The sequence below is a fragment of the Xenia sp. Carnegie-2017 genome, unplaced genomic scaffold (genome assembly GCF_021976095.1).
Source record: "Xenia sp. Carnegie-2017 unplaced genomic scaffold, XeniaSp_v1 HiC_scaffold_2, whole genome shotgun sequence".
Taxonomy (NCBI): Eukaryota; Metazoa; Cnidaria; class Anthozoa; order Malacalcyonacea; family Xeniidae; genus Xenia; species Xenia sp. Carnegie-2017.
The window spans coordinates 3,225,821-3,237,843 of record NW_025813482.1 but is presented as its reverse complement, the minus strand read 5'-3'; the positions used below and the strand labels follow the sequence as shown (position 1 = coordinate 3,237,843).

General features: G+C 34.1%; 1 protein-coding gene and 1 long non-coding RNA gene across 3 annotated transcripts; both read right to left on the bottom strand.

The window, feature by feature from the left end:
- Positions 1–942: 942 nt before the first annotated feature.
- LOC124440203 lies at positions 943–2,122 on the bottom strand. Its single transcript, XR_006946606.1, has 3 exons — positions 2,094–2,122; positions 1,214–1,322; positions 943–1,100 (listed from the first exon to the last, which is right to left on the bottom strand). It is a non-coding gene; the product is annotated as an uncharacterized LOC124440203 (long non-coding RNA).
- A 3,956-nt stretch (positions 2,123–6,078) lies between these two features.
- LOC124440201 (coiled-coil domain-containing protein 12-like) lies at positions 6,079–11,985 on the bottom strand. 2 transcript variants are annotated; one of them, XR_006946605.1, is made up of 8 exons: positions 11,885–11,985; positions 11,371–11,420; positions 10,639–10,730; positions 9,137–9,195; positions 8,946–8,980; positions 7,189–7,265; positions 6,398–6,534; positions 6,079–6,329 (listed from the first exon to the last, which is right to left on the bottom strand). XR_006946605.1 is itself a non-coding variant. In XM_046990531.1 (8 exons), exons 1-7 carry the CDS (start codon positions 11,972–11,974, stop codon positions 6,455–6,457), a joined length of 483 nt encoding a protein of 160 aa, XP_046846487.1. In that variant the 5' UTR covers positions 11,975–11,985; the 3' UTR covers positions 6,079–6,329; positions 6,418–6,454. The 2 variants fall into 2 exon arrangements, 1 of the variants encoding a protein (XP_046846487.1); XM_046990531.1 differs by having other exon boundaries at positions 6,418–6,534.
- Positions 11,986–12,023: the final 38 nt, after the last annotated feature.

The window sequence follows — 12,023 nt, the reverse complement described above, 5'->3', positions numbered from 1 at the left end:
ATTTCATCGCTACAGGAGGACCTCAATCCAAACACCCAATCCAAAGGATGAAAAAATCAAGAGCTGATTCACGAATGTCAACGTTATCTAGTAATACATCTGTCAATGAATACTTGTTCCAACAAACAGACACTATTTACGCCAAAGGAAGTCACCGGAGTTTGGTGCTTATGAATGGAAAAATAAAAGGCAGTACTGCTCAAGATGAGATCGAAAGCAAGCTACTTAACAGTTGAGTGATTACAACAGTTTGATGAGAAAAAGCATAGTTGTAAATATGTGTAATCTTTATTTCTACTGACATAAATAATTAAGACATAGCAAACAAGTACGAAAATAAAAATAAATTGCACACATGCAGTATATACGTTTCTTGTGTACAAACTATTACAGTACATGGGATACTATTTTGAAAACTCTGACTATTGTTTTTGTTGAACGTTTTGTCAACATATGTCTGTAGATAAAATTGAACCAGGGAAAATACTCAGGATTTGCCACCAAAAAACGCAGCATTTTCGACGGTTGACTCTGCAAGTTAATTGATACAAAGAATTTTTCTCTAAAACGAGCATGTAGCTATGTGTTTACAATCTTTAAAAACAGGAAGATCTACTGACAAAATTAATCAACTTTTAACCCTCGATAGACCAAATTATTTCTTTAACTTGGTTTCATGTTGCTCAGCTGTCAGTTGCCAATTGGGCACTGTATAAAGAAAATAAAAAGATTATGAGTGACTCTCAGAATTTATGTTTGCGACTATGCGAAGGGCCAGTCAAACAGAACGCTCTCTTAGAATCCTTAAGATGTTCCTGTAAGGAATTAAAACGGTTGTGCCTTAAAGAAAAACAGCACATTTTGAAGTCAGATGAGAATGAAGCACTCAACAAAAGATTAAAGCCCAATCCAACAAGCAATAGAGGATTTGCCTCATCTCTGACGATCGTTTATACATGGACACAATGTAGCAAAATGCAATCGTATGGAATTATTGTATATTGTATTTTAACCAAAGATATACATATAAAAAAGTCGTGCATATTGGCCTTGTGTGAATTTGAATTTGCTCTTTCACATTTCTAGTATTCATGGTAGTCCTAAAAATTAAAAAAATTTCACGTTTTATTATTCATTCCAAACACAGAAAACACAGCTTACTTAAATTATGCTAAAACAAAAATGTTATAGGTCAAATAATACATATTCTTACCACCATGGTGGTGAAAAGTTTTCATAATATCAACAGAATTATACCGATGCCAAAAATACCACTACTAACACCAAGTACATTGGTAAGATCATCGAATCTTTGGTATACTCTAAAGAAAATACGTTGGTTAGAGCACTGTTGTACAATTTGGTAAACTATATGTATATTTGTAAAAACTGAAGAGCACCTTTTAAGAAAGATAATTGTAAAGCATAAAGATAGTTTGCTGAAAAAAATTTAATTGGAAGAAATTGTTTTGGTAGTTACTGTGATGACATGCCTGACCAATGTAATCAATTATGACAGCTAGATACAGGGGCACACATAGGAGGTGTGTGGAGAGCGGAACATCCCCTGATTTTCAAAAGATGTCAATAGTCGGTCATGAGAAAATGCACTTCGGCAGTCAATTCGGTCCCCTACCATTTAAAGGACACATGCAACATAAAATTCGGATTGTTATTTTTGTACTTTACATAAAGGTATAGCTCCAACTAATAGTTCACCAAAGTTTGAGACTCAAAGGATAAATATTTTTGAAGATATGGAGGTTTAAAGTTGATGCTTTCCTGATAACGTATTAAAAATGCCCGACGAGCTAACGACAGCTACCGATGTCGTTGTGACGTAATAGTTGACATAAGCTAAACGCGGTCAATTGCGCGCTTCGTTCAAAATATACTTTGCCTGCATTAACAACACGACAATTTAGCATTGAAAATATGGTTTATTGTGCCGCATTTAATTATAAAAACGGTTCTTCTAAGAACCATCAAACGCAGCAAAAGGTTTCTTTTTTCGTTTCCCGAAAACAAGCGCATGCGAGATATTTGGATTGAAAAAATCCAACGCAAAAATTTGAAGCCAACAAAGAGCTCACAATTGTGCTCGCAACATTTCGAGAGTTCGTGCTTCGTGCAAAATTTTGAAGCGATGCAATCAGTAGGATGGACAGCAGGACGGCTTCGCCTTAAGAAGGATGCTGTATCCACGATTTTTTAATACTCTGTGGAACCCACAAGTGTAGCCATCTAAAAGGAAGCAGCCAACAAATGTTAGAACTGCATTTGAGAAGAGACGAAGGCAAGAGGTGATTATTATAGTTATATTTAGCAATATTTGTTTACATTTATAAAAACTAAGCTATAGAGCATTACCAAATTGAGGGCAATTTTATAATTTTAGATTATTGACGACGTTCTTGCAGAACATGACGACTTTCTTGTAGGCGACGACCACGATGTGTCGACATCGGCTCGAAATGTTTGTGCGTTTTACCTCAAATGAAGTTTGTCTAAGATAAAGATGTCAAAATATATGTAGACAGCGAAACACAAACATATACAGTGGTAACTAATTCAGACTAATGTCGTTTGATCTTTTCTTTGTTATTTTAACTCATAGAAAATTCCTAACGTACCTTAGAAGCGCAATGTGAAATGCCAAGCAGCCATAACAATCCGTCCGCAAAAACACGTAAGGTCAAGAACCACTCAAACAAAGTGCCAAATATGATAAGTAGAGCTATAGACTTTCCATTTCGGCCGTTTTGATTTTTGTGAAAAATCCAGCAATACGATAATTTTATTTAAAGGTTGAGTTAATTTCAACAAAAAATCATAGCACACAGACGACGTCATGTGAAATTGAACATTTTGAGGATAGCGCTGTATGGTCTGATACAGAAAGCACGTCGACGATGAGCAATAGCTACAATGGATGAGACTCTCACTCATTTTCTTCACTCTCAGGCATAGGTCCAATGTCATGTGTAACGATAGCTGTTCTTACGACAGCTTCGTTTGTACACACTGTGGCAAACTCTTCCTCTTGTGTGATACAAATATGATCGCCATGTATCAAAGGATCAGTATTGTTTACCTCTTGGCAACATATACTTTCCCGTCCTGTACTCATGACCACACAAAAGCCACATTCGCACCTAAAAGATAAAAACATTGTTTTTACTTTGGGAAAAACAATGAAGCATCAATAAAATGCAACTAACCGTTCAACATTTCCAATTCTGTGAATGTATTTATCTTCGCTTTCCGATGACGGAGAATTGTCATTACTATGACCACCTTGCGCGTTGGCCAAAGGCTCAAACATGTAAGGTTGTACCTCATTGTTATTGATGACAATATCATAATCGACATCTTCTTCAGAAGAATCCATTAATTTTTGATAAATAAAAAACAGTAATAGCAAACTACCGAAAGCCGTGCAAGCACTGCGTGCAAGTCGTAGAACGATATAAAAACGAAGCTTGTTTATGTCAACTATTACGTCACTCTTTCCCAGTTCCCAGACTTAAAAAATATCACGGCGTTTTAGCAATGGTCATCGAATATCGTGTTTTTACCGATTATAACCCTAAATATCTTTTGAAATATTTTGCGGACGACTTTGAAACTTGGTACGTCTTATTTTCACGCTATAGGCATTACAATAAAATAAAGTTGTCTTCTAGCTTGCATGTGTCCTTTAATAGAGTAAATTGGTATGTTTAGGAATTTTGTGTTTAATTTTCATCCTTTAATTGAATTCTCTTATCTTAAATCAATTAAACATGCATTAATATCACATGCATAATCTGCACACAACAGATTATTAAGTAAATAAAAACAGTGTATTTTGATTTTTTAAATTTGACCGGCATCGTGTCGTAAGTAAAGGATTGACGTCGTACGTCTCAGCGCAACCGTAAATCCATTAAAACACTTTCAGATGTATTGACAACGCTTGCGTCAAGGAATAGCATTTCGTGGCTCTTCCTCAGAGAAACAAGGAAATGGTACCTTCCGTCAGATTGCATCTTTGGTAGCCAGATACTCACCATCATTCAGGAGATGGTCGGATGATGCTCCAAAGCGGACGCACAGAGTCGACCGTCTTAGTTCCAGTTTTCAAAATGAATTTCTTGACGTATTAGCAGAAGATGCTGCAGATAAAGTCAGTGGTGAAATAAATCAGGCTGGAATGTTTTCCGTCATAGCTGATACAAATCAGGCTGGAATGTTTTCCATCATAGCTGATACAACACCCGATGTGTCCCACGTTGCCCGACTTTCTTTGGTGGCACGATACGTAAGTACTGATGGAAATCAACAAGAACGTCTTGATATAAAGATAATCCATGACAAAACAGGTGACGGTCATGCACAAGAAATTATTTCTTCTCTGAATGATAAGTGTCTCAACACATATGACGTAGTTTTTCATTCCTACGATTACACGTCTTTCATGTCAGGCATTTTGCAGGGATTGTCGAGCAAAATTGAAAGAATATCTTGGAAAGGAAATACCTTATTTTCCTTGTCTTGCTCATCGAGTCAACACAACCGTGGAGCAAAGTGATGAAGCAAGGCTGTATGTAATGTTTGACATCCTCCAAGAACTTTTGTCTTCTTTACATCAAGCCTGAAGAGATACCGCGTTTACCATGAAATTTTAAAGAATAGTGATGCAGTTGGAGCACTTGAATTAAGAAATCTTTCAGATATGCGCTGGAGTTCACGTGCTGACTCTATTAAATCTGTATGGATAAGCTACAATGAAATAACAAGATCACTTGTAGAATTGAAAGAGTCAGATGATCCAAAGACCAGATCAAAAACAAGCAATCTACTGGCAAGAGTAAAGTCGTTTGAATTTCTTATTTATGTTGATCTTCATAAAAAATGTTACGACAAAGACAAAGATTTTGACAAATGAAATCCAAAGTATAGATATAAACATTGTCGATGCACTTGAGGCCTCCGAAACTACCATTGCTACGCTGTAGAATCTACGCGATGATGAAAGCAATTTGAACGGCCAATGCAACTGTTATTTTTTCTGCACAGTATGAAATAGATGCTGAAGATGAGGACCAGCAGACTCATCGCTTTCGACGCAAACGGATAAAATTGGACGAAAGACGTTAAACCAATGCAATCCTAAATTTCAATAATTTCTACAGAAAAGAATTCGCTCATATTCTTAACGTTCGAATTCATAATCTTAATGCCAAAGTTAAAGCTGTTTGTGACATACTTACATCTGCGATCTACTTGCTTATGCCACCATTCGACAAAGAACCAGAACCAGAAGAGCTGCTGGCACTGGTAAAAATGCTTCCTGAAACCTTTACTTTGATGCAAGTGCCCTAAAGCTTGAACTCACAACGATTAGGCACGAATGACCAAGCAAACAAGCCTGATATCAAATCGCTCGAAGATGAAGCAAACTGTATAAAAGTTCCATCTTCCCAATGACACGTAGATGTTAATAGTTGGTTTTGACAGAAAATATAACTTCAGCTTCTAGTGAGCGTAGTTTGTCAAAGCTCAAATTGATCCAGACAGTTTTTGCGTTCAGCAATAAAGCAAGAACGACTTAAAAATTTTATGGTGCTTGCATGCGAAAATGATATCACAGATTCAATTGATATCGATGTAATTCTGGATCTTTGACCGAAAACAAAACGTTTCATCACTGTTGGACAAAGTGATTAGCGGGGAAAAAAGTAATTTTCAATTACATTTTGGAACTAAAAACTAGTAATGATGATCGACTGTCGAACAAAGTGGAGTTTTAAATTACTTCAAAACGTGTCATTAAAATGGTTCAAACTTATTACCCTTGTTTTTAATGCCATAATAATTCTTTTAATGAAATAATTAAGAGTTGAAAATCTACATTTAGATCCTAATATGACTTCTGTTTTTTTTTAACCATTAAAGCGCTAGGGGAAAATTAAAACATGCTAAGTCGTACCCAAGCAGTTCTACAAGTGTGCACAGTATCCCCCCCCCCCTCCTCAAGAAAAGCACAGTAAAACATCATCATCAAGTCATAAATAAATCATCACAATGTCAATGTCATACGCGATTTATATAATACAAAGTAATGTGTATGAAATATTATTTTCATGGCTTTATAAAGAAGATTGTTATAGAATGCTTACAGATAAAATGGGAAAGCAATGTAATAAAAATTGATTCATTATTTCTTTCTTGTTATTCTTCAATAAAACAATGTTTTTACTACACAAAGACAGCGAGTGAATTTATAACATGCAGTTAGTCAGGACATTCAAATCCGTTTCATCGCATGGTGTCAACTTCTGTTTCTACACAAACGAGATATTTTTGCCGGGATTTAAACAAATTTGAATTTTGAAAAGAAAAATTGAACTACCTCCAATACCAAGTGTTTACCCGAAAGCTTGTGCAGCTCACTCAACAAGAACTTGATTTATTCAGCGTCAAATCCTTGTTCAGTTGTAACGGCACTTACAACTTCGGCAAGATTACCTTCCTCCTGAAGACGTGAACCTAAAATAATCACCATTGAACTAAATAGATGGAAGGCTACGTCAGCATATATTTTGATGCTAGTAGCGCCCAGTCTTTCCACGCAATGTAAACACACGGCCAATAGTAGCGAATAAAAATTAACTTGTACGAACTACGAAGTTCCGAAAACAAAACACAAATCCCTTTTTGTTTTTATTTGGCAAACGAACCTTTTCAAATGAAACTTAACATCAGGCATAAACAACTGAAATTTTACATCAAGCATACACAACTTTCTGATTTTATGGTTGAGTGATGATCACAAAACTTGGGAGATCTGTTCTCCAAAATGTCGATAATGACAGCTTAGTGATACGTATGACATTAACTTAAAAAAGCATGCGAGAAATGTTCCTCTTAATCTTCCTATTAATCTTGTCGTGAGACCGTACAGTCTCATGTATTCATAATTCCTCAATAAATCTAAGGAAGTTAGTGTTGAGATATGCTTTTAATTCGCCGGTGAAAAGAGTGGAAATACTTCACTTAAATTTTGAAAAAGTAAGAGTTGCTGTATCTCGTTAGTTGATACACATACGTATTTGTCGTTGTTAGTATGTTTAATGCTTTCATCTCTTATATGAGCAATCAAACCGTATAATTCATAAAAAAAGTGTTGAAATATATACATACGTATCAATTCAATGATTGCCCGTTGAGTGCGCCTCTCTAATTTTTCTAATTTCTTGGCAACGTCACGTTTTAAATCCCTAAAACATACAACAACTATGAACGATATTTGTAAATGTAACCAATATAGGTACATATATAAAATTTGCCAACTTTGAAATTTCTACATGCATCTATAAGTAGCAGTTATCACAGTAAAACGATAACAAGAATGCAATATAGAAACTAGTGACGTCACTACAAAAACTAGTTCGTTTAATCACATATTATTCGAGGAATCATCTGAACATGCTGAGTCCGCAATACAACTGTTCAAGTTCATGGTCATGACAATGACTAGCAACATCTACTTACACCGTTTTTTGGAGTAACTAGTACTATCAATAACAAACTCTAAGGGACATCATTTGAGCATGCGAATCACATCACACTCGTCATTCGAAGAGCAGCTTTGAAATATAATGCGTAAAAGCCAATGGTAAAGTCCCAGTGTGCGAATTAACGGTGTGCAATGTGCAATTTGCACATCGCTTTAGCTAAAATGAAAACAATTGCACATCACTTTTTCAAACGATATGCAAAAAACTTCTTTATTGATTACTACCACATAAATTGAAGAAAGTTTTCAAGCTTAATCTTTACTGATCTTTACTTTATAAACGAGTGCGCTGCACGACATTAAAATCCATGTTGGCACAATGTCATCAAATTTGAAGACATTGTCACTGAGACTGAGAAGTCTGTCAAGAGTCCACATACATGGTGTTTATATGCTTATGACAATAGGGGTGTAATACATTATTAATGTCAATTTTTGCATTTGCGTTGTTTTGTAAACCGTTACGTACTGTTTTTGGCATTATAGCTATTTTGAGTATTTTCAGTAAAATCGGGAAACATTTTGATTTTGATTCTTAAAACAAGACAAAAAACTTTATAAGCTAAATTTGAAGAATAAACCAAGGGAATTTTGATTTTAAATAAGCCTAACGTGAGAAAAAGCCAAATTGGCTCAAAATATTAAGCCAAATTTGGCTCAAAATATTAAGCCAAACTAGCAACTTTGATCAGCCATACTTTTTGCTTTTATATTTTGCTTGTAATATGACATAAATATGATGTTTTTTATCGTAAGTAAACATCAAGGATGTTACTGTTAATAATCAGAAAACAAACGTATATTCGGTTATTCTCTTTTCACTTTTGTCTTTCTTGCCATTTTCGTCGAAAGGTTGTAGCTACCAGCAAAGTTAATACAGTAAAAAAATATTTAAAGTCTTTCATATGTTTCAATTCGAGTGCATCATTAATACAGTGAAAAAAATAGATGGAAACATCAAATGCTGACTCGTTTGATTACTAGGATGATGGTCAAGTGGTGAATTTATTGCGCTGTAAAGTTTGCACAAAAAAAGAGGAGAGAATAACATGCGAAAAAATTTCTCTCATACATTTTATACTGGGTCAGCGGTTTTAACGAAAAACACTGTCGTAAATCATATGAATTTGTTCACGTTTAAGAATATTAATTTAGCAATTAGCGCTATATAATAATTAACGTAATATCGATTTGATTATGCCTCTAAAGAAACACTTTTGTCAAAAAAAATTGCACATCGTTTTTTCTGAACTAATTCGCACACTGTATAGTCCAAATAAAGCCCAATTTTCAATCCTAATGTTATGAAATTTTAATTTATTTTGGAAAGAAAACTCGCACGTTATGCGTTCAATTATTTATCCTCTGGTATTATACTCACCAATCGGGTTTTCGGGGTGCAAGATTACTTAAGTCCTAAATTAAAGAAATTTGTACATCACAATTGATTCGGTAAATTTAGAATTCGTTTCAGGAAAGTATTCATTCATAAAGTATTTATTTAGTATTTATTTATCAAGTTTTATTTTCTATCTTTATCCATGAACATGAAACTGTTGATTTTATTCTTACCACTTCATTTACAACATCAGATTTTCCTTTTTCAACATGTTCTTTCACTTCTTGTTCCACTAAAACAACAGAAAAAATTTTGAGGTGGCTTTACAAAACATTTGATTAAGTAAAGCAAGAGACACGTTAGAAGTATGTAGCAGAAAATAAAACTAAGTAGAAAAAAGGTAAAATAATTAAAGTAAAATTGAACACAATTACGACAAACTTATGGGAATTTTACGTTTCTTTTAATGAATAGTGTACGTAAGTGTTTGATAAAAGTTATAAGACCGAACAGTAAAAAAGCTCATATACAATGGTACATTTATCATTTTCAGGCTTTATTTATGTAAATATAGGTAGGTATAGGTGAAAAAAAAACTTTAGGAAAATTGTCCCCCTCACAAACTTTTACCTTTATCTTAAAAAACAGTGAAACTTTTCAGTTTTAAAACAAGATCGCAGGTGATTTTAGATATTTCAATCTATTTGGATCAATAAATTTAGTTAAATTTTATAAAACCAGTCAAAACAACCATCACAATTCATAGATACCATCATGCATTGACGAATATAGCAATAATACATAGTAATTAAACTAATGACTCAGAAAAACAACCCGCAGATACAGAAGCGCAAGGGATTAAATGACTTACACATTTCACCCAAACGTTGATCCACAAGTATAAACCGCATAACAAAACATTCAGAAACACGAGGAAACGCCGAGATATCTTGCTGAATGTTTTGTATGTTTGAAAGTTCATTGTACACGAACAACAAACTATTTTATGAATTGTTACTTATGTGCTTCGTGATCGGCAAAACGCAGTAAAAGGAACTAACACTCTTTAATAAACATTTCCTCAGTTATTTAAAATAAGAAAAACATATTTTTTACTGTTAAAGTTTTTCATTACTTCTTTCATTTGGGGAGGACAAATTTGAAAACGGGGGGACATAGTTCCTAGAAAATTTGGCGCGGGGTAGGAATTTTTTTTGGGGGGGGGGGCATAGTTAGACACATAACGTGCCCGACCAAAATATTGTTGTATCAACGAACGATAACAACCGTCTATAATTGAAAAACTTGCATGAAAATAAAACATTTTATGTATGACGCTAAATTGCATTGGTGTTATAACTCGATGTCATCATTTGCTTCCAGTAGCTATATCATGCTCTATTACAAAAAAACTTTGCATTTATAAATGCTAGTTTTTTTCTTCGGATTTGTTCACTTATTGATAATACCAAGCAAAATAAATGGTTTGAATGGCTTGAGTATCTGTGCCAAAACATCAGTCAATATCAAAACCCACAGTCCTTCTAGGAAATGCATTAACCTGGACAGTCTACATCTACAAACACTAAGTTAACCAAGGAGACAGTACATGCTGTCATTAACAGCAATTTAACTTCATCCTTTACCATATATAGATACTTTGTTTCTTCAAATCACTTGTAAAAACTGATATTGTCATGTTTATATGTTTAACATTTCTTGTACATTAAATAACCTGAAAGTGGTTTGGCCCCAGAAAGTTTTTGCTCCTTTAGTGCTTCATCTTTTGGTTGGTAGTTTCTAAATTTTATAACTTTCACAGCAGATCTAAATGTGAAAGGAGGAAAACAATGAAAGATATATATATATATATAAGTTTAAAGATTGGTAATCCAGGCATATTTAATGTATAAAAATAAAAGATTCTCCGGATTGTATAAAATGGTTTATTGAGCTTTCGTCTCGTGTAAATAATATTTCCTCATTCTGACGAGGGCTCAAAGCAACGAGTCGAAAGCTCAATAAAATCATTTTATACAATCTGGAGAATCTTTTATTTTTATACATTTATATATATATATACAAAGTGTATAACATATATAAAGCATATATATACAAAGTGTATAACATATATAAAGTATATATATACAAAGTGTATAAGCATATATATATATATGTATATAACAATGAGTGAATGTGATTACAAAGGTATATTAATTTATGCTGGGCTTGAAATAATAGGTACGTATGGCCAAAGCAAGCCATCATTAAAAGATAGTAAGCAACAATAATTTATGCTAGCAATATTCTCAGTAATACGTAAGTATACATCTCTTACTTAATTTGTCGCCAACTTAAGGCAAATTCTAGTTGGCTAGCCAAAAAATTTAAATGTCAGGCATTACTTTTCTTTCAATATCATGCCTAGATTGACAATCACAACATACAAACACAATGAATGCATTACTCGCTTTCTGTTGAGCTGTCACTGACTCCTCTCTTTTCACCACGACCTCCCTAAAGATCAAACACATTCTGTTTCTAGTGTTTGTATGGAAAATACAAGTCATCCAAAATTTTGACTGATAATGGAACAATGTGCAAAGCCTTCTTAATTGCTGTGCACAAAATAGAATGGAGATTTTAAAACAAAACACCATTACACGCAAGAAACACATGTTTTGTTTTTATTGTGTAACCAAGCCAACATTTATAATTTTATATTGAATTTCATGATTGCTGATGGATCAGTACTATTGATTGCATTGTGTGTATCTGCGCAGTATAAAGCAGTTTACTATAATGCCATCATACAAAACTGAAGATCTCGTCAAAAAAAGGCATACTTTTCAGAATACTGAGAATATAGGCTGAGTAGACACATTGATGATTGTCATTTTGAGAGTACAGTAACTGGCTTTGACAAAAAGATGATACGATGAGCCTGACGGTTGAAATAAACAATTAAGACAATAGTATACCTCAGCAGCAGCAGCACTCTTCTCCCTCAATGCTTTTAGCTTTTCTCGCCGTTTCAATGCTTCTTGCTCTAATGAAGTTTCTTCGGCCATATTTAGTTATAGAGTTTAATATTGACCGCGCGCAAATAGAAGTAGCCTG